This window comes from Melopsittacus undulatus, chromosome 12 (assembly GCF_012275295.1).
Source record: "Melopsittacus undulatus isolate bMelUnd1 chromosome 12, bMelUnd1.mat.Z, whole genome shotgun sequence".
NCBI lineage: Eukaryota > Metazoa > Chordata > Aves > Psittaciformes > Psittaculidae > Melopsittacus > Melopsittacus undulatus.
In genome coordinates, this window is record NC_047538.1 from 7,507,365 (window position 1) to 7,534,897 (window position 27,533).

General features: G+C 42.0%; 2 protein-coding genes across 10 annotated transcripts; one reads left to right on the forward strand and one right to left on the reverse strand.

The window, feature by feature from the left end:
* Positions 1-12,767, forward strand: MMP23B (matrix metallopeptidase 23B). 3 transcript variants are annotated; one of them, XR_004079901.1, is made up of 9 exons: positions 1-593; positions 3,471-3,616; positions 4,759-4,898; positions 5,907-6,074; positions 7,896-8,060; positions 8,696-8,806; positions 9,357-9,483; positions 10,087-10,653; positions 12,393-12,767. XR_004079901.1 is itself a non-coding variant. In XM_005143622.4 (8 exons), the coding sequence occupies exons 1-8, from the start codon at positions 423-425 to the stop codon at positions 10,259-10,261; spliced, it is 1,203 nt and encodes a 400-aa protein (XP_005143679.1). In that variant the 5' UTR covers positions 1-422; the 3' UTR covers positions 10,262-12,767. The 3 variants fall into 3 exon arrangements, 2 of the variants coding, with proteins under 2 accessions (XP_005143679.1, XP_005143680.1); XM_005143622.4 differs by having other exon boundaries at positions 10,087-12,767; XM_005143623.4 differs by having other exon boundaries at positions 2-593; positions 3,475-3,616; positions 10,087-12,767.
* On the reverse strand, positions 10,418-27,148 carry LOC101878391 (cyclin-dependent kinase 11B). 7 transcript variants are annotated; one of them, XM_013127647.3, is made up of 20 exons: positions 27,100-27,148; positions 26,421-26,556; positions 26,144-26,259; positions 25,503-25,627; positions 24,784-24,922; positions 24,128-24,258; positions 22,841-22,963; positions 21,592-21,687; positions 21,355-21,483; positions 20,514-20,579; positions 19,757-19,926; positions 18,935-19,025; positions 17,570-17,691; positions 17,159-17,264; positions 16,512-16,633; positions 15,519-15,626; positions 14,678-14,794; positions 14,258-14,406; positions 12,965-13,154; positions 10,418-12,674 (listed from the first exon to the last, which is right to left on the reverse strand). In XM_013127647.3, exons 2-20 carry the CDS (start codon positions 26,529-26,531, stop codon positions 12,582-12,584), a joined length of 2,304 nt encoding a protein of 767 aa, XP_012983101.1. In that variant the 5' UTR covers positions 26,532-26,556; positions 27,100-27,148; the 3' UTR covers positions 10,418-12,581. The 7 variants fall into 7 exon arrangements, with proteins under 7 accessions (XP_012983101.1, XP_012983100.1, XP_030900162.1 ...); XM_013127646.3 differs by having other exon boundaries at positions 19,757-19,932; XM_031044302.2 differs by having other exon boundaries at positions 21,592-21,690.
* Positions 27,149-27,533: the final 385 nt, after the last annotated feature.

Below are 27,533 nucleotides of genomic sequence, written 5' to 3' on the forward strand. Positions count from 1 at the left end.
CGTGATGCTGGCTTCTGGATTCCTTTTTCTACCCCCTCCCCCAATTCTTTTTGTTACATAAAGCTGCACATTTGTCCTCTGTTGATTACAGTCAGTTAAAGAAAAGAGTTCATGTCCATCCCAGCTTGTTTCACTTTGCTGCTTCTCCTCCGCCAGCCCAACTTTCAGCTGCAGTAACATGATTCCACTTGGCAGAGGCTGAGAGAATCTTTGGCACATTGGAAAGCAGCTTAATGTAAAGTCTACTCTTCTTTCTTAATTTTTTTAAAGCTTATTGAAACTCCAGTGCTTCTGCACAGCTTTGGCAGTCACTGCAGGGCTGCTCACAAATGCTCCAAATGCAAAAGGATTACCAATGCATTCTGTGAAGAGAATGACTTAGTATCTGTCACATCTCCCTCTAAGAAGCATTCAGGAAAGACATGGATCAAGTAGAAGAGCTTTCTGCAGACAGAAAGAAGAGCTTCCTCTTGGTTGACAAGAAAAAGAGTAATGGCTGTAGAACCATGGTGGGATTTTTATGCATATTCCCTGTGGTGGCTTTTCTGGCTATTGTGGGAGATCCAGCTGGAGCTGCACTTCGGGAAAGTCAGGTAGGAGAAAGGATCTGATTCTCAAATGCTTGAAAGGGGAGTGGGGATATCAAACATATGTGCATGTGTATTCTTTTAGAAGATGGATACATTCAGGAAGCAATCTAAACAGTATATAAATAGCTGTAAAGGCAACAGGGTCTGTTTGTGGCTGTTTGAATCCCTTTTTGCAAAGGATCCTAAGAGGTAATTATGCATCTAAACAGAACCAGGTCATTAGAGGTGTGTGTGCAGCTTGCAGGCAGCCAAACAGTGAATGCACAAAAGATTTGGGATATTTTTCCTCAGAGCTTTGGCTATTCTTCTGAGTACCTCTGCTTCCCCAGCCTGGTATGATGTGGCATGCATGTATTCTCATATCTGCAGCAGCAGTTCCTAGGAACTCCAGAGGCAGGACTCATGCTGTAGAATCTAAGCTGGGAGTTAAAACTGAACCTACAGAGACCATTAACTGATACTAACACTCTTTCAAGGTCCATCTTTAGCAAGATATGGTAGGACAGACTGGTTGGGATTAAGGAAGAGCTGTAGTAAGGCTCTGGGACTCTCAGAAGCTGATCTTCACTTTTGCTTTTAGCTTAATTTTAACTTTAGTTTAAAAAAAACCCAAGACAACCCAGTCTTTAGGTGCTCACATCTTCTCCTGCTGTTGCTGTCTATGAAGATCCTGGCAATAGCACCACTGGTTTGCACTGTATGCTCAGGACTCTTATTAACTGGTGCTAAGTCAGTTATGTTACTGCTTAGTTAGAGTGGAACTGCATGACTGCGGGAGGAGAGGGGAATGAATTGCATTCATCACAGCTCCATGAAGGAAATTAATGGAGGTCTGAGTGCACAGGGTGAATAGTATAGAGCAGGGATGTTGGCCAGTGTCTGCCTTTATATATGTTGGTGTTTATTGCAGTGGTTGAGATGGAGAATTGAAACACCCTTTAGTACCTTCTAAGCTTTGTGAATGTTTGAGACCTTAACCCACAGTCACATGAGTTCCCAACTGGGAGCAGCTGACCTGTTCTCCAGTATTTCCATAATCTTGGTTCTTTGGCATCCGGGCAGATCCTTTTGATCCAAATTACACTGTGAAATTTTTAACCAGGTCATCCCATTTCTGTCCACATCCTACCTCTGAGCATGTGTGGTACCCCCCTCCTTCCCAATTCAGTTTGCAAGACTTCCTTAATTAGAAGCATCCTTTTGCACCAGTGGGAGGTGGAACAAAGGCTAGAGAACAACAGAATGTTTGAGCAAGAGAACTCAACCATCTTGATCCAGTGACTGGGTCAGATACAGGTTGCAGTGATTGTTCTTGGCCCTGAGTCACCCTTACTTTGGTCTGTATTTGAGGGACACATGACTTTCTTTCCCTCACTTGTTCAGCACTTATGGCCTCAGGGTTTTAAGGTCAATGGCTTCTCTTACAGCTCCAGCAGATCATTGAGACACAGGCTAGCTGATCCTTCACCACCTTGGTTGTGCTGTTTCATATCAAGGCAGAATGATATTCACAGCATAGAATCAGAGGTAAAAAGCCACTGGAGTGAAGGGAAAGAGGCAGCAGTCAGTTTGTCTTCATGTGTGTGTGCCTTGATGAAGAAGGGGCCAGGCCTTGAGCTAAGCAAACCTACAAGTATGTGTTCCTCAGCCAGATCCCTTAATACAGCAAAGTGGTAAAAGGGAAAAGTGATCCTATGTGTTCTTTCAAGAGGGAATTGGCATCTGAAGGCTCCCACAAATGTGATCTAATACCCTGCCAAAAGCTTGCAGCTTAGAAGTCAAAGTATTAAGTAACATCTCTGTTTCATAGGTGATGCTCTATGGTGTTTGCATTCCTCATGTTCCTGCTGACTTCATGTTGTGAGTCAGAATCACAGCTGGAGCTGGAAGAAAAACTAAGACTGTCCTACAAAAGAAAGATACTGAGATGAGAACAAGGTAGAAACTTGCAGCTCACAGATGGGAGCAAAGGAGCCTGGTGGCCTGTAGGCTAGAGTCCCTCAGCCTCTTGCCAGTGATGACTAGCCACAGAGAGGTGCTGGTGATTTGGGCAGTACCTGGCAGCTGCTGCTTTGGGCTCCTTGTGTTTTCTTGCCATTGGCTTGTTGTGAGGCCAGAGAGATGCTGTTTTGACTCTCAGAGCCTCAGCTCTTCCATGAGTAACACAAAGCTCCTGCTTTCTGTAGAATGTGCTGTGAGGCTGAACAAACACGTACTGGTGCAGCTTTTGTAATGTTGCCACTGTGCATATCAGTAAGTGCCTTGGTGCCTCTGGAGCAAAGATGACTTGGAGATACTCAGTGTCTTAGACCTGAAGAGGGGAGGCAGAGCAAGTAGGCTTCTAGAGAACAGTGTTGGGTCCCATTCTTTTACCTCCGTTACCCAGGGCAAAAAGGCTTTTCTAGCTTGAGTTGGACGTGTCATGAAATTTGATGTCTTCTACTGTATGATGGCTTTAAATGCACTCCAGGGTTTCCAGGTTTCCTATTTACTTTGAAAGCATTTCAGATCCCCAGTGTAGCTCTATGAAGAGCTCTCTGCACAAAGAGTTGCCTGTTTTACTCATTTATCCACTCTTTCATTTTTTCCTGTGGTGAAGCTGGAGAGCAATAGCAAAGTGAAGAGGAAATGAAAACTTTCCAGGAAGAGCTGCAGCACTGGCTGTGGCCAGAAACCTACTGAGGCCTCGTTTCTGTCTGTCTCTCCTGCCTTGGTTTTGTTCAGCACACTTGGAATAGGCACACTTTGCACAGCTGCTGCACTAGTCTTGTCCCCTGGACACCCTTAAGGAAGTACTGGTTGTTCTCCCCAGCCTCCACATGCCACATACCTGGTAGTTTCTCTTTTAAACTGCTCAGTCCTCCTGTTTTGTCTTTTAAGGAAGATGCCACATCACCTGGGCTTCAGGGAGTGAGTGCCTCTGCTTTACACAGTGCAGCTTTCCCTCCTCGGCCTCCAGCACGGAGAAAACGATACACCATCACCCCAGGACACTTGAAATGGGACCACTTCAACTTGACATATAAGTATGGATTTGTATTAGCACTAAGTGATGCCGGTGTCTTGAGTTTTCCTGCCATGGATGTAAATATTAACCAGACGAGTATTGCTAGTTGAGTGGGTTGTTCCTAAAGCCACTCTAAAATAGGAATAATTTCAAATGCTACACATCTTAGTTCAGCTGTGGATCACATGAAGCATTGTCACTATATTAGAAGCTAGGATCATTCTATGATTCTATGCTGCAGTGCTGATCAGGACATGTTGACCTTCCTATGGACAGCAGGGGTTAGTTTTGCCTCTAAGACAAAGAACAAGTGGTTGGCATGAACCCAACTCCTTCACAATGAGCAGAGAATATATCTCCCTTTACACTCATCCCATCTGAATTGTCCAGGTTTACACTCATTAACAGCCTGGCTTGATACGAAACCTTCTGCTCCCTTTAGGATGTGCTGGGCCGAAGGGAGAACATAAAGAGCATAGCTAAAACACAACCAGAGGGGATAGCAGAATATACACAGCTTTTCCCAATTGCTACACTTCAGGCAATTTCCTGAATGCAGATCTTCTTTGGGGACAAGGTAAGTTTCTAGGAGCCATCTGTATGTTTCCATGGTACAAACAGGGGTTCTGCCACCCTGCACCAGTAGTATTCTTACGGTTCAGCTGTATCTATACCTGTGGCCTAAGCAAAACCTCTCTTGAGTCTTTCTCCCAATTTTTGTCTCAAATAAAGTAACTTATTTTACTACCAGACCTTTGATATTCTGCCTGTGTTACAACTCAGTGTGTGCACATACATGGCACATACACTCATTGTAGTCTGAGTGTTACAAACAGGAGTTTCCCACTGCTGACATGCAGTTGTTTCCTCTTCTAGCAGCACTGCACAACAGACTGGAGATAGTAGGATAGTTTTCCAGAAGAATCTAATCTAAAATGATGATCTTGAGGACTGTAGTCCAGAGCATGTGATGTTAAAGAGTATCGTTAATATATTAGTCCTTGTGGGGGGGTTATTAAATCATCTTGATATTGAATTCAAGATACTTCTGGTTTGAACCTATTTGAGTGAATATAAAGGCTTGATTGTCTGATTGCCTTGAGAGCCTTCTGCTGATGTTTGAGAAGAGCACTTCCCTGAAGCTGTTGTGTGTCCCTACAGAATCTTGTCCTTCCCAAGAAACCTCATAAACGCCAGGGACACACGCAGGGGACTGGCAGCTGCTTTCCGAATGTGGAGTGAAGTTTCACCCTTCAGCTTCAGAGAAGTGCCACGGCACGTGGAGAGTGACTTGAAAATAGGTAAGGCTGGGTGGGGACACTGTGTGTGTTAACTCCATCAGGGATTGTAGGGTTTCAGTACATAACCCAGAAGTTTGGAGGCAGGAGATGGTCTGTCTTTGCTATGTGGATTCAGCAGGGCCACTTGAATAAGGTTTGGGGCATCATTTGCCCTCAGTCAGGTAGAGAAGCTACTTTCAGTTGCTCTGAGTAAACGTTAGTATCAGAATTAACACTTTTCTGCAGTCAGGAAGCTGTAGGTGTTTGACAAGCATTAAGAATTCTCAGAATCTGCCACTGGGACAGGTTTATCTCTATTCCACAGGTGGGGAAACTGAACATTGAAAGGTGAATGACATATGCAGGGTTGCACAGAGACAAAGAACAGGTGATGGATTCCAGCTTGCTGTATTTATGGTCTGTGTGAAATGATGATTTCCTGTGCAGATGGCAGCAGCACTGACAGAACCAGTCCATCTACTGTTGTTTCGCAACGCACTCTTCACTCTCATGTTGTGTGATGCTCCTCAGACATGTGATTTGCCTTCCCAGGGGCCTGTCCTGTTGCCACGTGTGAGTCCAGGTGGCCTAATCCCATTGGACACATGCTACACTGTGATGCTATCACAATGCTAGCAAAAAGATGGGAAGCAGCTATGACTCTATGGTTATCTAGTTATCTACATGTAAGAGGGGAACAGTTCCACCCTGGGGTTGGACCTTGCTGTCCAACTCCTCTTCAAATGAAGAATAATTCCAACTGATGTTGCGAAAAGAGCTCAATGTTCCTTTTGGAAAAGTAGACTCATTTGTGACCACTGGAAACCTACATCTGGGGTCTCACAGGACTGAGTACAGTTTGCATCACATAGCAATGACAATGGATTGCATTTATTTTTCCCTTTGTGGCTCCGTAGGCTGGAAAACATACAGGATATCAGCAGGGATTTTTACTAACCCACAAGTTTACAGATGTTGTATCCTGCTGGGCTTACCGTGCTAAATACACGAAATCATCTTCTTCCACAGGCTTCTACTCTATCAACCACACGGACTGTCTGGAGTCTCTCATTCACCACTGCTTTGATGGCACAACGGGGGAGCTTGCCCATGCCTTCTTCCCACCCAACGGGGAAATCCACTTTGATGACCACGAATACTGGATACTGGGGAACACCCGCTTCAGCTGGAAAAAAGGTAACATGTCTTGGAGAACATAATGAATGCCTATAGGATTTAGATGAGTTCCTTTCCTGGGATTTACCTGATCTGGGAGAGACACAGCAGAAGGGATTGTGATTTTCTGTAGCTTTGGAAGTTGTTTCTGTGATTGAACTGCTGTAGGGGATCATGACTGGTGGCAGTGCCATTTCTGAGTAGTGGACTTAATAATGATGACATCTGGCTTCTGCTGAGGCAGGCACATCTCTGAGAAAGCCCCATGTTCTATTACTTCAGCTGGCTGGCATGGCTGTTGCATTGCAGTTCTCCTGGGTCTATAGACATCTTGGAGTCTGTGTCACAGCTTGGTGGGTTATTTTCTTCTTGATTATTTTTTTAAGCAATATCAAAACTAACTCTAAATGAAAAGCAGATGGTCCTGGCTAACTAGCAAATAAAGTTCATACTGTACAGCCAACTCAGTACTTCATTTGAAAGGAAGATAATTCTGCTTTTCAACAGAGAGGAGATTTTAGGTGACATACAGGGATTCTGTCCTTGTTTTCCAGGTAAGATCTTGGGATAAAGACCTAGTAGATGATTTTTTAAAGCAGGAAATGTCAGTGTCTATTAAGAAAAGAACTGATTAGATCACGTATTATAAGTACTCAGCTTTGAAACTATGTCCTTCTCCATCAAACTCCTAAGTCTGCTCATTATATCAAGTGGCAATTGGTGTTTGTCAGGGATAATAAAAATCAGGGAGTTTGGTAACAAACCTGTGCCTCGAAGTTACAGAGTTATCAGGGGACAGTGTATTTCCCTAGGCTGTGTTACTCTACCAGCAGCTGCTTGAAACAAGCACAGATCCCTACAAAACTTGATTCTTAGGCAAGTTTTACTAAGCTTATAAAATAAACCAGAATCCTCTTTCCTGTGGCAATGTAACTCCATTCATTTTACATAGAGACAGTCACGCAGTTGATTCACTTACAGTTCAGTCACCTCTGTGAACAGTAACAATGCTCCTGACTTCAGAAGGCCAGTATGAGAGCTTGCTACTTGTCTACAATGACTGACTCTCCTTCCAGACTGAATTAGGCACTTCTATTGGCATAAGGGAGGATGAGAACAAAGCAGAACAAAATCATTGCTCTTCTAAGTCACGTCAGAGAGATTTAGCAGAAGTGTTTAAGAGCCCTAAAAAATCCACCCACTGGGGATTCCTATTTAATGCACTGATACTTTACATGTGCAAGCTGCCCCTTCCAGATGATTTCCTTCCATAAGCAGTCCAATTTAAGATTGGAATCATGTGAAATTCTCATGGCCTGTAATTGTGCAAGATACCAAGACAGACGTCAGCAATAGCACCTCTTGTGAGTCATCCTTAAGAGCCCTCTCTGCTGGAAACAGGCTTCAAACTGCTACTGCAAAACTCGAGTTTGATCTACAGGCTATGGGGCACACAGAGGTCAATTGGAGGCTCCTTCAGACTGGAATATTCCAGCTAAGAATCTCATTCTCTAACAGCCACTTCCAGTTACAGCAAAGTTAGTGGAAAGCTGACCAGAGTTAAGTGTTACACAGGCCACTTGCTTTCATATCAGATATACTTGTTCAGAGCAGTTTTCCTGTAGTCTGGCAGTGCTGCTTTTTGTCCTGCTGTTTGAAATGAGAAGCATGTGGAAGTAATTGGCTCATCTGCTTGCACCCAAACAGCTACAGAGATGATGAAACTTGGGTGATCTTTGATAAGACTGTATGGTTCTAATCTAAAAAACCTCTGTTTCTACAGCAGGACTGGCAAATGTACTTCACCACACACTAACAGCTGGTTTTCCATCTCTCTTCCAGGTGTTTGGCTTACAGACCTGGTGCATGTAGCAGCACATGAAATAGGACATGCCTTGGGGCTCATGCACTCCCTGAACCCCAATGCCCTCATGCACATCAATGCCACGCTGACTGGGAAAAAGACCATCTCTCAGGATGAAGTCTGGGGAATTCACAGGCTTTACGGTAAGTAAAGCAGGGTTCTGCTCTGGGCTGTGCTGTGCAAAGGTTAGTCTGATGTCAGCTGCATCCTGTGGAGCTCTCATATTGTTAGACCCTCAGCACTTGGCAGGACTAGGCCTTAAGCCAGTGAACAGGAGCAGTCCTACTTCTTTTTATGCAAAGCTAAAAGGGGGTGTAGTGTTGTTTGTTTCCAGCACTGCTCACTCCAGATGTGATGGACAGGAGGTTTCAGTCCACTCTGTGTTCTCTTTTGGTTGGACTTGTATTAATAAATCGAAGATGATGAAAATATCTGTAAACCAAACTGGCTGTGGCCAAGACTCTCTCAAGCTCTGATATACTTGCCTGTTACTCTTCAAAGATTACGTAGTGTAGGATGTAGAAACAGATACTCTTGAACCACTGATGCTACTGCTCAATATTGTAACTGCTATGCATACCATAATGGCACCCTGCTTTATCTAGTTATTGTATTCTTTATTGTATGATATGTATGAATATGCTCCTGGTTTAGATTCTTTCCTGTCCCAGCTCTACCATTTACCTTGAACAATCTGATTTAGGTGAAATGTCCATTTGTTTCTCAGAAGGAAGAGTCTACCCTAGTCCTTCCAATGCCTTGTCTCCTCCTGTTTCAGGATGTAAAGACAGATTATTTATGTGCCCATCATGGGCACAAAAAGGATTCTGTGAGAAGCGCAGGAAGTTGATGAAAAAGCACTGTCCATCTACTTGTGATTTCTGCTATGGTATGGCTCTTGTCTTCTGCTGTTCTTGGGGGGGCTTGCACAGAGGGAGGAGGTAGAAGTGGTGTCTACTGCAGGGATAGGCAGGATCTTAATTCCACATGAGCTCAGGAGCGCATATGAGCAATTCAGATAATATCTATGCACCTTAAGAAGATGGATCATGTAACTAGCACTGCTTCCTCCAAGACAGAGGTATTATTTTAGACCAGACTAATGCTAAAGATGCAGTCATATAATTACAAAGCCTTATAGTCTAGGGAACTGTTCATACACTGAACGTACACTCTTCCATACATATGAAATGGGCAAGTTGATTTTTATCTACCTGTCACTTTACATGCCACAAAACTGTTACCTTTGCACATGAATATGTTACATGTCTGCCCAAGAACTGCTCCGTAGGAATTATATATATAAATATATATATTTATAAGTTGATACTTTTATTGTTCCTTAGGTAATAACATAACTCTGTGTTTTGGAATGCCAGGAGCTCAGCCAGGAGATATGCTGACTTTTACCATTTCTTTCTCTCCTCTCTGGTGGACAGAATTCCCATTTCCAACAATCCCCCCGACTCTGCCCCCACCAAGGACAAAAACCAAGACTGTTTCTGAAGGCAGGAACGTCACTTTCCGCTGTGGACAGAAAATCATTCATAAGAAAGGCAAAGTTTAGTAAGTGCTCTGTCATTTCCTCTAGTCCTTTAGGAAGCTTTACAGTTTACATACCAAAAATGAGAGGGAAAGATAGCAAAACCATGTAAATAAGAACAGAGTTTATCTGTCCCATCTGATACTAGAATAGAGAGGCTCACTGTGAGGAGGGAGTTTAGAGATACCATCACAACATTGCAAAGCACTGAGTCTGAGAGCAGAGCTGGGTTGAAAAAGGATAAAATCCATTTACCTATAGCACAAAGGTAATTCTTAAAGTCAGTTCAAATTCCCTGGCCTGTGTTTTGTAAGTCTTACATTTACCCTTTCAGTTAATACTTTGTTAGCTGTTACTGATGAACATGTGTTATTTCTGGATGTATCAAAAATTGAGAGTCCATGGGTTACTTTAGCCTGAGGACCCAAATTCCCATTAACATTCAGTAAGATTCAGGCTCCTGAATTACTCAGTTTAGTGCCCTGTTGTAACTTGACCTTGTTTTGTCCCATCTTTGCTGTACATTTATTCAGCAAAATGTACTAGGAGAAGAACCACTCCCATGTATTAACTGATAGAATGCATTCTGGAGCTTAATTTAATTTCTATTATTTTCCTTACAACAGCTGGTATAAAGATAAGGAGCTTCTGGAATACTCATATCCAGGTTACTTATCCTTAAATGAAGATCACATGAGCATCATTGCAAATGCAATTAATGAAGGAACTTACACTTGTATAGTAAAGAAAAAAGAAAGAATCTTGACTACTTATTCGTGGAGGATCAGACTGAAGCATTAACAGAGGATTGAGAGCTTCAATTCTGCTTGTTCTGCTTCAAATTCAGAACATTTCTTTGGCATTTTATATTTAATCTCCTGTTGTGCAATTGAAATTCTACATCAGCTGCTTCCACACCCTGGGCAAAAGAGACTCTGAGACTTGATGACTGGAATGTAAAACTTTTCCAAATTACTTTTAATGATAAAGAATTTATCAAGTATGTTCTGTACAGAGAATTAAAAGAGTTGTTTTTTATGAAGTATCAGATTTTGCAGTTAAAGTGTGAAACTCCACAGACTGCTGGAAAACAGGAATGTCACTTCATCAAAGGAACTGATGGATGGATTGCTGGCCCAGCTGCTGCAATGGAGGCAGAGGTATTGTGGAAGGAAAACAACCAGTTACACTCTGTAAGTGTTTTGCTGACCTTTGTCTTTTAGATCCTGGTACATAGCAATAGCAGAACTTGAAAAAAGTATAAGATCCAATATTACCTTTTATTTGTCACCAAACCCTTTCTAATGATGCCATTCCACATATTGACAGGCTTAGTTCCAGTATCCACAGGACACCTTTTGTACCTCCACCCACTTTCCTGTGGTTTGTATTTATTACTCATGTAATCTCATCCCTGAGGCTGTTTACCTCTGTCAGCAGCTCTAACGTATCCTTCAGGTGTCTGATCAATAAGCCTCTTGCCACCTTCAACAGAGATGAGGTAATTTCCATCACTATCCTCCCCCAGTAACCAAACCATGAACTAAATGTGCCACATCCAACAGGAAAATCTTGTTAGTATTGGCTGGCAACACCCAGTGCACTCCAGTGTCAACAGTGATGGAGCATTCCCTCACAGTAAGGAACTCCTGACAGTCAAGACATTTAGCAGGATTAAAGCACCTGCATTGCTCTTTCCTTAGGTTCAGCCTTTTCCCTGACTGCAGCAATGCCAAGGAAGGTACGAAGGAAATAAATCACAGAGTGCAAGAAAGATGCACAGCCTGAAACACAAAATATGCACACTCTTAGCACAGCCCATGGTTCTCTTTTCCTGTACTCTAGGAGATGTTGCAATAACACCCTGCTTTGTAGTAGGTGTTACTGATGTCCACCTAGGAGGAAATCTTGCTAAAATCATGTACATTTCAGTTAACAGGCCAGTACTAAACTGGTTTTCCTTCAGCACCAGACAACCAGTTGGGCCTAAAGAGAAAACAGTTCTGCATTCCTCCACAGAAAAACCCCAAACCAAACAAATCCAACTAGTTCCAAAATTTACCACAATTTTAGTACATCCAAATTCCAGTTCCAAGGCCTTTACCCAGGAAAAACCTCTTAAATTATAAACATTCTATCAGTTTCAGTATATTTTAAGTTAATCCTTTTATTGGACTGGTGCCTAGCTCTGATTGCACAAATACCTCAGTATTTTCCAAATCTTCCTGTTCCCAGAAAAGAACAGCAGCATTGTAAATCAGAGACCCAAAAGGATGTGAGACTCCAACGTGATTCCTCAGGAGAAAGGACTGGAATATGGCATTATACAGTCAGTAAAACTGAGCTCTTCTTTTTATGAAAAAGGGGTGTATTTAAAAGAACTTCCTATAGAAAATAAAGTTTCAAAGTCTCCATATGAAATCTTTTTGATTTACAAAACAATAGAGTACTCCTTTTACACCAGCACCACTGTAAATACATGTATACAGCACAACAAACCACAGTCAGCTCAGCAGAGCACCCAAAAATACTGCCAGGGAGGAGTATCAAAAGCCTAACAGGAAGGAAACCTCAGGACTGGAATGGAGTTTTTGTCCTGAACTATATTCAGACACCTTCAATTTACTAACAGCAAACACAGTAAGAAAGGGTTGTTTGCCCAGGTTGACAATATGCTGTAATAGTGTCAGCACAGATAAGTTTACGTTCTAGAAGACTTAATGGCACCCCCATCCAAGTTTGCTGCAAGTGAAGAAATGAAATCCTTCCTCCTGTTAAGCAATTAAAAATGTATTTTAATTCTACAAATTTACAAGGAAAAAAAAACCAACAAAATAAACCCAACAAAACTTAAAAATAAACCAGAAACTGTTCCAGGATTGAACTTCAAGTTTTGCTTTGTCAAATTTTGTAATAATCCTTGGCTTTTCAGGTTAATTCCAGTCCTCTAATGGAATGCAGCAGTCATACTCCACATCCAGCAAGAGCCTTTGCATCTGTGATGACATTTGACTTTTCCCCTGTGAATCTACTCTCCCTGATGTGAAGAACTGAACTGGGGCACTCAGAAATCCACTCACATGAATGGTTCTTTTGTGTTTTAATCCTCTTCACATTGAGTTTAAAACTTGAGGCTGAAGCCAGGTCCTGCAGCAGATGCTCCTTGAGTGGTGGTGGTCAGATGAAAACCTGTGTCCTTCAGATCATCATCACCCTGTAAAAACCAATCACAATTCATTTATCAATAAACATCTGTTACCTTTTCAACCCCAAAATCTAAACAATGACAATAAAACCCATCAAAGTATCTTTAGGAGATGAGAAATAAATGTCTGATTCAGGGGCATCACAGCCCAGTGCAGCTCATGTGAACTGTTCCTAAAGCAGCATTTGGACATGTCCAAGGACATTACAAGTCCATAAGTACAGGGCTGACAATCTTGAATGTTCCTTCCAACCCAAACCTTTCTGTGATTCTAAGTCCATGACAGCTGCTGTACTCACCAGCTGACTGTATCCAAGGCCTCCCTCAGGTGGTCGAGGGCTGGTGCCACGTTTCACCCTTTGCTGTTCACTCTTTGCTGGCCAGGTGGGAAACATGGAGGGGTCGATGGGAAGTGGAGTCTCCCGGAAATACTCGTGCTTCAGCCCATCCTCAGCAGTAATTCTTCGTGCTGGGTAGTAGGTCAGAAAGCTGAGAGGAAATTAGGAAGACAGGGAAGGAGAATATTGAAACACAGTTTAACTTAACTGGCCACCCTCCGGTTGAGTATTGTAAACCACTGCAATACAGAAACATGTTTTACTCTACTGTTCATTCCACACAGCAACATATTTTACACTTATGTGTTTCTGCAAGTTCCAGACCCACATCAATATACTATTTTCTTATCCAAAATAATGCAGACATAGCCCTGTCATAACCAAGGCAATTAAGAAGTAGATGACACTGACGTGATGTCTGTCTTTGTTAAGAAGACGTGGACCTTCTGAAAGGAGATTTAACTGACAATAAATTATTCACAACTCAGTCACAAACCTGGAGCAGCACTCTTAAAAATGGGGAAGAGTGAAAAAAAACTCTTTTTTTAAAATAAAGTTCTAAGATCTGAAACAATCATTTACTTCATGGTGTGAAATTTAAAGGGAATATTAGGGGAGAATAAAAATCTCTCAAGCCACTGTCAACCTTGTAAAGAAAAACTCAAACACAATCAGAATGCACCAGTAGAGTCAGATGAAAGAACTGCCAGAACATCAGATGTGATGGAACTCATGAACTTGGGAAAATGTAGGAAAAAAAATACAAAATTGCTATTTCCTAATTCTTTAATAGAATTCTATTAATTAATAGAATTAGGAAATTCTGTTAAATATCTGAACATACTGGGTTTTTTCCTCTTTTTCCAATTATAATTGGAAATTGGAACAATTGTTTAAACAATTGAATTGTTTTAACAAGATCCATAAGAGCAGACTCACCATGTAATTAAACATGACATGAATGAACTAAAACTACTACTAAAACATTTTTCTGTTCTTCTAGGATATAGATGTGCAAGAATAATCTTGGACTGAGATTTAACAGCAGGTGTTAAGAGCGTGGTACACTGAATAAAGCTGCTGTGAGAGTGAGGAATAGCATTGCAAGGGATGTCTCAGACAAGCTTCAGCAGCATCAGCATGTTTTGACAAGGTCAGATGCACTGAAATACCATGTTTCACTATGAATCATTTTCTACCACTGTTATAGCATGCGAGTACAATTCCCAGTGATACAATGAAGCACTTACTTACTTGTTCATCAGATCAAACCCCTGATCAGAGAGGAGGGCTCCAAATCTCTTGCGCAGGTTGTTGTAGGGATACTCAGTGAATGTCATCTTCTTGACTGCTGGCAGCTCATTGTAACCAGGCCATATTTTTTCACTTGGAGTACCCAGATCCTGCAAATTAAGACACCTTTTTAATAAACCCATTCTAGAGGGGAACCCTTCTACTTACTCATTATGTAGTTATAGGAGTTGGTTACATATTCAGAGAAAACAAAGCAAACTAAAAACCATGGTCTGACTGTGCGTATTGTAAAACAAAAGTAATGAGTCTTTCATTAAGGTTGAATCTAAAGAGAGCAGTAAGCACTTTTTATATCTTACTCCTCTCATCTCCCTGTCTCTAACCCAGTCAGTCAGAACCCACTGGTATTAAAAACCTTACCTTAAAAACTTTGTTAATCTGGTCAATCTCTGACTTCCCTGGAAACAGCGGTTTCTGCGTTAACAGCTCTCCAAATATACACCCCACTGACCACATGTCTATCGCTGTTGAATACTCCTGAAAAGAAGGGATATATGACATTCCAACACCCAAAGCACAGATTTCTGTATATGAAAGTTAAATTTACTGTGAATTATGAATAATACCCATGTATACAAGTCTCCCCAAAGCTGCCTTTCTTTGTCACTCACACACAGAGCATCACAACCAACAAAACACTCTAACTTGCACTCTCTCGCAGGATCTTTAGCCCTTATTTTGCCACAACAGCAATCTCAGGCTATGAGAAAAGCCTGGTTGCCATGGGACATCTCTTAAATGTAACAATTTCTATTAAAATCATCATTGTAAGACAGCACAGGGCAGTATTTTTTCCTGGAACGGTTCTTGTCACTGAAGCCCCATAGATTTCATCTGGATTTCCATAACAAAAATAGGTAACCAGTAGGGAACATTGCCAGAATGCTGTTATCTTGTTCTGCTCTCCAGTGTTACAATTTATACACTAGCATTAAAAATAAATACAAATCCAGCTGCCCAAGGTGCCAGGGACAGCTTGCACCAGTCCAGTACCACCACATCAGCACTCTATCAGAGAAAGCTTCATCTGTCACCCACCCACCTTCTGCCTGTGGAAGATGGAAGCTTTTTAGCTGTCTTATTAGGAAAAGTAATACTGAAGGTTCAGAATTTCCACCTCTAAATCAGTATAAAGCATTGAGCATACTTATAGTTTGTTCATAAATTACATAGTCTTAAGAATCAGCTAGGAGAAACATACCTTTGCTCCAAGCAACAACTCCGGAGCCCTATACCAAAGTGTCACAACCACTGGTGTGTAGGGCTTCAGTGGAGATCCATATTCTCGGGCTAGTCCAAAATCTCCAACCTAAATGAAAACTGGTGATCAGTAGCATTTCCAACATTCCAGTGCCAGCTTGTGCTAGCCATGTTGGCTCTTGCAGAGCTTCCAGCCTCCAGAAACAGCCACACAGAATCTGCTGTTTCTTATGGCCCTTCCTTGTCTTTTTCCATTGCAGGGGAAAAAAACATTTTTCCCTGCCTGAGGCCAAATAAAAGCTCCTGTTATTGATCATCTCAACAGAAAGCTTGTATGGGAGGGTGAAAACAAAGCCAAAGCCAACAACAGATGCTGACTTCAATTTTGCAAGCAAGGGAAAAATTCAAAGTCCAGTTTTCATGAGAAAGGGAAAAGCTTAAGAGCAGCTGCAAGATGTAAATAATGGTAATATATAACTGGCATCTAGAACTCGGATGTAAAAATTGAAGTGCTATGTCCTGATCTTAGTACTGCTTTTCTCTTACATTTCTGTGAGTCAGTGAAGGTTTAGAATCTCCATCTCCACCACTAACTGCACAATTTAGCACTACTATAGAGACTTAGATTCTTTTTTAAGCCTTACAATCTCTCAAGCTGAAAAGAGCAACCCCAGTTCAAACACTGTGATGCTGATATAGAAAAAGTAAATGACATTGTCACACATGTGCTGCATCACCAACAAGAGACACTACAGATCTTTAGAGATCACACTATAAAGAGTTCAGTATTCACTAGGCCATGCTTATTGGTCACATCCCAGCCTCGATCTTGCAGCTGCAGCAAAGCAGTCTCTTCAGTAGCGAAGCTCACACCCATATGTTTTACACCTCAAACCTCCTGCAGATTGACACCAAACATCCTGCCCAGCTCCTGACCTACCTCTAATGCAGTGTAATTCTGCAGTACAAGTGTGGGATCTCATGTAATTCTTACTTTTAAAATGCCTGAATGACTGAGCAGCAGGTTGGAAGTTTTCAGGTCCCGGTGAAGTATCCAGTTGTCGTGCAGGTGCTTGACTCCTCGCAGCAACTGAATCATCAGGGTTTTCACTTCACCTGAAATGGTGAAACGAAGCCAAATGCATTTAAAAGCACAGTATAAACTGCACCATAAAAATCTGTCACAGAACAAGAGCAGTTAAACCCAGAGAGCTGCCAATAAAGCAGAATTCATCTGGATAACTGGAATGCTCCAAACAATGCTCAGAAATCAATGCCTCAAAAATGCAGGAAGTGGCCAAAGTTAAACCCCAGTGTTCTTTTCCAGTTTAGCACAGGGGAAACTCCCTTGATCACACATCTGAACCTCCACCCTAAGCAAACTGGATTCATCAGCCAAGTGTCACCATGTGTATCAGCACTCTCCACCTACAACCCTATCTTGTGTTGGTAAAAATCAGACTGAACAGAGAAAAAGCAACAAAAAACTCTGTTCCAAAGAGCACTCTTAGGACATTCCAAGGCAATACACGTCACTGTACAAAGCTAGTTCACTGATGTCAGTACAGCCCAAGGACACTGAGGTTTGTGTTGGCCAGTTTTCCAGTTCTGAGAACTATAGGAGATGATGGCAAACAGTACCTGGTAGGAATGGTTGCTTCATGGTTTCCATCAGACTCTTGAGATCGTGCTCTACGTAGTTCATTACAATGTAGATTTTATCCATATTGCTGCCTACGACAATTTCCTGTAACACAGAAACAAATGATCAAAACAAGTACACAGGATTTTACAGCATGCAAAAAGGAGGTTTAGAGATTTACTGGCAGGAGGATAAATGGAGCTGCCACTGGTGAAATCCAGAGAAAAATCAAGAAAACCCCAACTCAGTTTTGCTAAACTTCAGATTATGTAGAGTCATGTCTATATGGTTTTATGGATAGTATATAGTTGTTCACAGAAACAAGCTCTGCTATGGATGCTACCTTCTTTATAGGGCATTTTAACAGCCAAGAACAAAACTCCTTTTGAAATAGAGGATTTGAGCCTTACTCTGACAGTGACAATATTCAGATGCTGTGCTTTCAGAATGGTGTTTATTTCTCTCAGAGAAGTAATGGGGAAGCCTTCCTTCTCCTTTTCCATCTTCAGTCGCTTCAGAGCCACAATCTCATCTGCAAAGGAAACAGAATTAACTGCAGAACTCCCATCACACAGCTAATAAAATACACACTGTAATATCCCACAGTACTCTAAGCTGATTTGAATGAAAACCCTTAAGTCAAGACAATGTTGAACCAAGAAGCAGAGTCAATCTCACATTAGCAAAGTAAAAGCAAAAAAACCCCACAATACAACCACCTAAAGATTGCCAAGTTTAAAGAATGAAATCCAAACCAGCAACACAATCAGTGTATTTTAGTGTATTCCAATATAGTTCACCAGGAAAGGAACTCAAAGTATATTTAACTTTAAATTCCTCACCATAGTTGGGAAGGACAGAGCAGACAGAAATGCCTCAAAATGCAGTTTAACTCTTTTTAAAGACCCAACTCAAAAGGTGCTACTCAAAACATTACTGAAGTGCATTATTTAATTACATCTTCTTTGCATGCTATTGTGGAGAATAATGCTTGTGTTAGTCTTGGGGCAGACCTCAAGTCAGAGAGGGAGAAGAGAAACAAGTTCATGGTAGTTGTCCAGTAAACAAGTAAACCCAGAGAAACCACAACACCAGCTGTGTCCTTCCACTCCCCAGAAGAAACCAAATGGTCCTGTTGTTCTAAAACAAACAGAACCACCAAGGCATCCAGGAATCAATTCAACCTCCCACCAGAATCACAGGTTGTCAGTTGGAACCTGACAATAACCCTAATTTCTGTCTAGGCCTGATTTGGGGCATAGTTGTTTGCACAACTCTCTTTACCATCTGCCAACTCTATTTAAAACTGCAGATATTCTCAAGACATTTGCCTCTACAAACCTGATAAGCAAAGAGACTGAGTTTTAAAAACCAGAAATCCAGTTGTATATGCAAAAAGTGCTTGAGAAGGAGCTTTAAAACCGAAGAGTGAAATTTCTTTCTACAACAAAACACTGCAGTGTATCCTCACTGCTTTCATGACTTCTCTAACCGGTAACTGCACTCACAGTGACTCCTGGTGGAATTCTTAGAACAAATTATGAAAGATTCCAACCAGGTGACTATCTAGAGCAGATCCCAATCCAGAAATAACTGCCTCAAACAGCTGCTAGTGAAGCCTGTATGTCAAAGTCCACATCCTATTAAGAAGCCTAGATTATTCCTGATAAAGAAGAAAGCCTTACAGTCATACTTTGTTCATCAGTGAAAAGCACAGAACTAACTTGCAGTCCTAAATACCATGAAGGCAACAACTGGAGACCGCTTGTACTAACCAGTCTTCTTGTCTTTTGCTCTGTACACCACACCATACGTTCCTTCTTCAATCCTGTTCAAACACTGAAATTCCTCCACGCTACGACATCCCTGAAAACAGACAGATCGACACCAGTTATTCCTCCAGCATCTGCCTGGGTGTTTTAAGACAACATAAACTTCAACACATTCACAGGAATAGTTAACATTTACCAAGATAATCCAACAATGTGGCTATGCTGCATGAGAAAGGTGTCCTTGGGATTAATTTTTTACTTGTCTTAAGGAATGCCTTTAAGGTCTTAAGGAATCCCAGCCAGAGTCTGTGTTTTAGTACATCAATGAAATCATTTCATTAACTCATCACTCATTCCCTTTTTGCAGAGGCTACACGGCCACAAAGAGGCTGCCACAATGGCAAAGGCAGCAGCTCGGCACCTCAGCCTGACACCTTTCACATCCTTTAATTAATAAAAACATGATTTCTCTTCCTATTTCTACACTTGGCTGTTATCTACAAAAAGAACAACCACCCATCATTTTCTATTCACATTAACAGAACCTCTCTCTCACAAGTATCTATTTTCAGAGAGCACTACCAAGATGTCGGAGTATCAAACATATTATCGCTTTCTTAGCAATATCTAAGAGAGTAATCACACTTTTACCGTGTCAAAAAGAGCAATATTTCACACAGAAATGTGTATTTTTGTGATGTTCAATCACTAAGGCATATTCTGCCCATAAACTATCTCAGGCACAAGTGTGTTTATGCTGTTAAAGCAGCTAGAGAAATCCATTTGCTTATGGTATTTTCAAGCATCCTTTAAGCCATTCTCTACCTGAAGTGCAGGAAGATACTTGGGCAGCTCTTGTTTCAGTTCAATGGGGGAGGAAGCTGGTGAGTCAGGAACATAGTCTCCTTCTGTCATTGCATTGGACTGGGGGGTTCCCTCCCCTACTTCCTCCTCTTCTATTTCACTTCCTGCTGAATCTCTGTCAAATCTCGACTCTGTAACTTTAAAGGTCAGAATCAGTTCTGGAAAGAGAGAGCCCTTGGGACAATTCAGCTCAGCCTTACACAATTAAAGGTAGTAAAACTCTGATTACAAGGTGCAGGTGTACAACTTATGTAACTTAAGCTCCGGTAATAATAAAGATCAATAGGAAGCCAAATTTCTCCTCTTTGCAGAGGTGATGCTTTTAAGAACTCATTTACAATAATGTACATACAACTTCCAGTATTAAATACAGTATTAAATACAGTCAGAAGAATAAATCTTTGCACTAACAGAATGAAAGAGAAAACTGACCCAGCATCTCTCATTCTGATTGCAAAGCTTTTTTGATGAGAGGACAGGACAAGAGACCCAAATGAAAAAGAAGATAATGTTAGTCCACCATTAGACTAAGAACTGATTTCCTCCTAACACAGACCTTGGAACAGATTGCAAGGAATTTCTGATTCTGCTTTGGAATGATGGCAAAACTGCATCAAGAAATAAATTCAAAGTATTTTTTCAATACTTGTAGAAAGATTTCTATGGCTGCAAAAATTCAGCCCAACCCATCTTTAAATATTCGGTATTTGCATTGTACCAACTGGGATGTGGTTTCCATTCTCCCGTTCCTCCTCTTCACTCATTTCTTCTTCGCTCACCTCTTCTGCAAAACATAAACAAGTTCAACTGAACAAACAACACTTCTGAGGCTCCTTGTAAGGCAGATCACTACTGAAAAGCTTTTATAGCTCACCAGGCCTTCATTTCTTCACTATCTAGTTAGTGGCCTTAATACTTCTGTTTCCCTTAAATGCTTCCCCTCATCCAAGAAAACTGCACCTTTCAGCTTCAAACAGGGAATACAATTCTTGCCAATTATCTGGGAATTTGGGGAAGGGGCAGGTGAATAAATAAAGTTAGGAAACTGATGAGTATTTGCTTAGGAACTGCTACTGATTTTAAAGAAAAATACCAGCCATTAGAGCACAATTCTGTGCCTTTACTAATCAAGAATGGCTGTAAATAGACTTTGTTACTAAACCTTTTCTGTTCCTTTACTGGTACTGGCAGGAAAACAAATCTGCAACAGAAAATAATTCCAGATGACGAGAGACATTTGCATTTCACCACCCCCCAAGTAAGTGCAGGCTTGTTCTCCATAGAGTAATGGTTATGTTATAAAATTACTTAAACTGTAGCCTAACACCATTGAGGAAGACAAGAATGGCTTTCAGTTCTCTAATCAAATAACTGGTATTACCACTATATAAAAGGATAGAATATTACTTGTACTTGGGTTTTTTCTTTTTAGTTATCCTGGCCTGTGAGGTCTCAGCCTATCCTAGGCCAGGAGAGAAGGGAAATGTTCAAATAAAACAATAAGGCAGAGAAACAAAATCGTAACACACCATTGTAGGACCTGTTTCATATTAACTCACCAGCTGACTGCTCAGACACTTCCTCAGAATTGCTTCCTGTCTCCTCTTCCTCCTCCTCTTCTTCTCCCTCTTCCTCAGAGCCTTCACTGCTAGACTCTTCCTCCTCTTCTTCTGAGCCTGATCCAGATTCTGTTCAGGAATGATGAAACACATAACTAAGTAGGCACACTCTAGCACAGAGCTTCCTCACCCGACAATGGTACAATTAATTACATCTACTAAGTTGCATTTCATCACCTGATGAAGACTCTGCTGAGCTGGTTTTTCTCTCACTGTCACTGATGTCTTGCAAGTCTGAAAGAGGATCTCTCTCTTCTGGTTTCTCTTCTTTCACTGCTGAGAGCACAAAAATTAAGAACAGGGTGCAGACTGAGGACCACTTCTACTTACAAGGTTCTGAACACCCAGATAACTGCTTTACTTTCTGGGGTGCTGAAGGTGCTGTATTTGACATACAGAGTGCTAAAAAGGTTCCACACTGCTCAGAAGACAAACAGCTTTTATGAATTGCAGTAGAGTAGAACCAACAGCCAAAACTGTGGAATACTGCCCTTTGGGGATTTTAAATAGGATACATGGCAAAGCTCCAATGAGACTGATTAAAAAAGAAAAAGTAAATTAAAAAGTAATATGGTAACAAGTATCACCACAACACAGTCTCACTAATGCGTGTACACAGAGCCCTTCTACCAGTGCTTACTATTCTAATGCAGTCCCCTCTGGATCACCATGAAATAGCAAATGTGAATAACTTGGTCGATTAGACAGCAGCTTCCAAGGACTTGCTGCCTCTGCCTCCACCTGGAACTGCAGCTTATTACACTCTGCAATCAGCTGCAATGAAACAGTTCCCCTTAGTTTTGCAGCTACACACATTAAGAGGGCAGACAAGGAGCTTTTCCTCTTTAACCAAAGACACTTTACTGTCAATTGTGCAAGTTCTCTACTCACAGTCAGGACCTCCTAGGCATGGGAAGGACCATTTTCTGGCTTAGAAAACAAAATTCATCATCTCACCAGAATACTGCCTTAAACATTTAGTGTGTTCTACAAGATGACAGTATCAGTGATGCTTAAACTCTATTGATCCCAGTAAGGTAACTTTTTTAGGTAGCTTAGTGCCTAACAACAACCCAACTGGAGCTGTGTAAATCCCTTTCACCTGTGAGGGAATCCAACTACAACATTTAGACATTCAGTCAGCTGCTTCTTTCATCACTGAACCAAGTAACTCACTTGGAAACCTTTTACACTGCTACTTCTGTTACTTAAGGAAAGATTCACTCCATTTGTCACCTGCATATTTACCTGCAAACCCAGCATTGCTTTAGAAGACAGTACATGTTTATGAGTAGTCCAGAGTTTTGCCACCAATGCAGTGGACAACACTTTCAGCAGAGTATCAGGGATGTGTGTTTACTACTAGAAGTTAAACACTACACGTCCTAGCCCCCAGGCAAAGACATTATGAAGTGGCAAATGCTACCTGGTTTCCTGCTATCTCCTTGCTCAAGCTTGTCTCTCTGCTGTCGTAATGGGCTGCGACTCCAGGGTCTCATTTTTACTTTGTCTCCATATTCTTCCCTCACTGTTCTATGGTGTGCAGAAACTAGTGAAAACAAAACCGGAAGAAATTGTTACATCTCCCTGCCCTAAGCACAAGGTTTCTGTCTGCCACAGCCTCCTGCTTTGCACCCTTTAGGTCCTTCCTTAAAACTAAAGGGTAATGGAGAGGTGTGGAAGTGGAGCTTAACTAGATCTAGCAGAGTAAAGGACTACGATTTACCTCATGCACAAAAATCCATGGGTTTGTACTACTTAGAAAGGTGCTGCCATACACAGGAAACAGAAGCAAGATGCCCTACATATTACGCAGTAAACACCCTGAAACTAAGCCATCAGTGCCAAAGACAGAAGTGAGCAGACCAGGAAAACGCATCAAAGAATAAAACCAGGTTTAGAAGGAGCTGACAGAACATTTACAGCCATAAAAATAACTGAAATGAATGGCCAGGTAGATTGAGCAGTATCAGTGCAAATACCAAGCACAAAGAGCTGTTTGGTATGAGCTGAATGAGAAATAGCAGCAATAACATGGCTTCTTCTGCTCCACTTGAACAGTCTCTGTCAATTGATCACAGGAATGGGCACTGATTTTTACCTCTGGAAGCTGGGACAAGCAGAGATCCTTTAACCAGAAAGTATCTGGTTAGACTGCAAGTATCCTGTGTGCTATGCAAAGTGAGGCTCCTGCATAGAAGTTGATTTAAATTGCTCAGTTATCAGATCTTTCCCACCTGACTCCCACTGCAGCCATTTTCATGGTTGGAGTACTTACACGATCTCTCTCCCTCCCTTTGCAATTCATTTCCCCAAATCCTTAAAACACTTACTTTTGAGACTTCAATCTCTGTCAGATTGGGTTAGATTCAGCCAAAGAGTTCAGAAGCAACTGGGATTATGATGGAGATACACACACACGCATGCACACACACACAGAGACAATGTCAATTAAAGCTTGTTTCCACAGGAAACCAGGCCAAAAGAGTGGCAAAGACTCACTGACTGATCATTATGTTGTGATATTCAAGGCATATGATAGTGGACAACTTAATAGATTGTGGTTTTTTCCCCTCCAACATAGAAGGTCCCCCCCACTTTAATAGTCTTTCTTTACTCTGGCACTCACCTAAGTAAAAGATGTTTTCTACACCTCCATTCCCCACTGTATCAGCAGATACTAAGCCCAAACAACATTAATACAGACACTTACCTTCTCTCCTGGCTTCCCGTTCCTTACGTCTCTCTTCAGCTCGCCTTTCCCGTTCCTTTTGCTCCCTTTGTTCCTTCTGCTGCTCTCGGATTTTTCTCTCTCGTTCCCTCTCAAGTTGCTCCAGGCGATCTCTAGAACACAATTGTTCACTGTTACATTGCAGTTCACTAAAAACTCAGCTTATGAAGGAAAACTTTCTTGCTATAAGAAACTACAGGGCCATCTGATTGCATTAGCAGTACCACTGACTGCATCAGTCAGAATGACTCACAGCTTTTCAGCTGATGCTTTAAACACAGCATTTCAAAGACAAAGTCCATGAACTCTACCACAAAAGCTTCTGCCCCTTCCCAGGGTTTACACAGAACTTCAGCAAGTTCTGTTAATAAATCCCCTGGTTCACACTTCTTTCATTATAGTAGAACACTGGCAATGAATTAATCTGTTGTAATGAAGCCACTTACAAAGGTCATTAAAGCCAAGAACACATTATCATTAGGCAACACACATTCAAAGAACATGGCACTGGCATCAGAGCTTACAAGCTTTTCCTCTGAACTTGTCATTTCAGAACAAGGAAAGGTTAGAGACAGATTAAGAGAAGGAAGCTGTTCATCTCTGCTGCTTTGTCACAGGGCAGGGAGGGATGAATGTACCTCTCCCTCCTGGAATGCTCCCTTGCCATTTCTCTCCGTTTCTGTCTTTCCCATTCACGACGGGCTTTATCCTGCTCTTCTCTATGTCTCTTCCTACGCTCATGTTCCCGTTCTTTCTCTTTCACTCTGGCATGTTTCCCTAAACAAACAAAAATGAATTTTGGAGTGTTACTATTCAGAATATTGAGTGCTCCTATTTTTAGAAAGCGACACTAGAAAGGATGAAGCTTACGGTAACTTCTTGGCATGTTCCCTGCTATTTTCTTAATAGAAAAAACCTGACCTAAAAAGATGTTGGAAAATTCAAAGACTGGAAGATCTATCACAAATACTGACATTAAAATAGGAAAAGGTTGTTAATAACAGGAATACAACAGGGATGTTCCCAGAAAGAGTGTTTTTTTTTCTGTTACAGTCATGTAGAATGATCATACCTCAGCTCACTCACTCAGTGAAGCCAGGAAAGAAGCTTAACAGATTTCAGAGAGTAAAAGCAGACTCATTGTCCCTGTCCCAGAGTGATTTCTGTCCTCTCAAACACACACAAACCCCTGTCACTCCCACAGAACCAAAGAAATAATACAAGTTTAAACTCCTCTGTCTTATCCACTGTCAGGTTCCCTTTGGTTTGTAGTCAGTGTTATTTACTGCCTACAGAGTCCCTGTTTGGCTTCACTTCAGGAAGCTACCAGGAATATTACCAAAATAGGAATAAGAACCTTCTGCTGAGTGACTGCGATGTCTGCGTTTCTCTTTCCTCTTCTCATCTTTTCTATGATGGGTTTTTTCTTTCCGCGACATTTGCTGTGGTGGTTTTATAGCCAAGGAATCGTCCTCCTCTCCTCTAAAACACAAGACAAAGTAACAAAGGAAGGTTTCACAGACTCTCAAGCACAGTGGGGGTCAGTTCTTCTCCATTTTGAAAAGAATGCATTTTCCCCTATTCATTTACATTATTTCCATAATGCCCCTGAACCAAAACAGTAACAGTATGTTACAGAGAATCACAGTCACGCAGACGAGAAGTTAAGCTATTACTATAAGCACATTCTGAATACACAAGCAATTGGAGATGAATTAAGCATTGAAGAGAACTTAGCAGGCCTGGTCTAACTTAAGTTTTATTTAAGTGAAATATTACTAGGCAGTGGCCACAACTGGAACACAATACACCATTAAACCTTAATCGGTACCTCAAAAGATATCCTGATATGTCCTATAAGCAGCACATGGCACATCTGCATTGCTAAAGAACTTAAACTTGTTCCCCTCAGTTAGTTTTAAACCCTCTTCTCCGTTTTCTTATAGGTTAAATTCAGTAACTCTTCTTAAGATAACAAAGTGATTCTCGTAGCCTTACCTGTCTTCCATAGAGTCTTCCCTCCTGTAAGGTGAGTTTCTGATGGTTATTTCCATGCGGTGATCCCTCAACTCCCCCTCTTCGAGAGAATCCCGCTTTGAATCCCTATCATCTGACTGCCACAGGAGAACAAGAAAGGGGGAAACCAAAAAGCAATTAACTTATATCACACAATGAAAAAAATAACACTCAGAAACCCTGCTCTCATGAGGAAATGAAGATACAGACACTGAATGAAACTCAGGTCCCATCAGAAACACACCAAAGGGGAGCTTACGTTTTTCATGCGCTTTATCTCTGCCTTCTCCTCTTGCTCCTTCCTTCGTTTTTTTTCCTGAAGAATTTCATCTAAAGTTTTCACTTTCCAAGAATCCTTTTCATCACCCATTGGAATTTAAAACAAAAAAAAACCTCTGAAAAAGAGAAGAATGTCAATAAAACCTACACAAACTACACGGTCCACATCACCTACGGCAGTTCTACACTGGCTTTGTGCACACAGGGAAGTTCAGTTATGAATATACTCAATTCAAGTCAAGTGAAGCAGGACTTAGCCTGAAGCAGAAGAGCCGCTTTACCCCCGGCACCTCACACCCCTTCGCTATGAGCACAGGGGCCTGCTCGCATAAACCCCAAACGCCGTTTACGCTCAGGGGCTGGCGTTTCTCCACCGAGAAGGCCGCAGCGGCGGCGGCAGGCACCGGCCCATCACTGTCCGTACGGCTGCGGCACGGAACGCTGCATACAGCACCCCCAGCAGACCCCGTTCCGCCCGGTACGGAGCCTGACCGGAATCAACGGCTGCGGGAATAACGCAGCCTTACGGCCCACCGCTGCTCTCGCCTCTAAGAACGAGTTCACCTATGGGACCCCCCCGCCCCGCCGCCGGTGTTGCTCCGGTCCGACCGGGCCCTAAGGGGAGCGGAGGGGAGGAAGAGGCCGCCGGGCCCACTCACCGCTACCGGAGACTGCGACGGGCAGCGCCGGCCAAATATGTCACTTCCGCCCGCCGGAGCGGGCTGATGACGTTGGCCGGCTGGGCGGTACCGTAATTAATGACTATCGGCCGCGCCTCGAGCACACGCACCGGGCGGCAGCGGCACCACCCGCGTCACCCCATAGCATGAGCCATGTAATTACAGAGGAACCGAAGCTAACGGTTGTTACCCGTTTGAATCACGCAGGATTCCAACGGTCGGGTAAACCGTTTAAACCGTTTAAGGAATGGCAACACAAGCGAGGAGCCACGTGAGACAACTGACATACAGTGTGAGAAAGGCACCTCCTATACAGGAACATCAGTTGAGAGTATGAAGACAGAACTGAATTAACTTAATGAACACGGTTATTGTGAATGGGGGAGGTGATTTAATGATGACCAGAGGTTACA

Coding starts and splice junctions, on each gene's coding strand:
- MMP23B (XM_005143622.4), top strand. CDS start 423: ATGGATCAAGTAGAAGAGCTTTCTGCAGACAGAAAGAAGAGCTTCCTC. Junction 594..3,470: donor CTGCACTTCGGGAAAGTCAG/GTAGGAGAAAGG, acceptor TTGTCTTTTAAG/GAAGATGCCACATCACCTGG. Junction 6,075..7,895: donor CCGCTTCAGCTGGAAAAAAG/GTAACATGTCTT, acceptor TCTCTCTTCCAG/GTGTTTGGCTTACAGACCTG.
- LOC101878391 (XM_013127645.3), bottom strand. CDS start 26,531: ATGGGTGATGAAAAGGATTCTTGGAAAGTGAAAACTTTAGATGAAATT. Junction 21,484..21,591: donor CTCAGCAGAGTCTTCATCAG/GTGATGAAATGC, acceptor ATTCCTGAACAG/AATCTGGATCAGGCTCAGAA. Junction 16,634..17,158: donor GAAGCAACCATTCCTACCAG/GTACTGTTTGCC, acceptor TCACCATTTCAG/GTGAAGTGAAAACCCTGATG.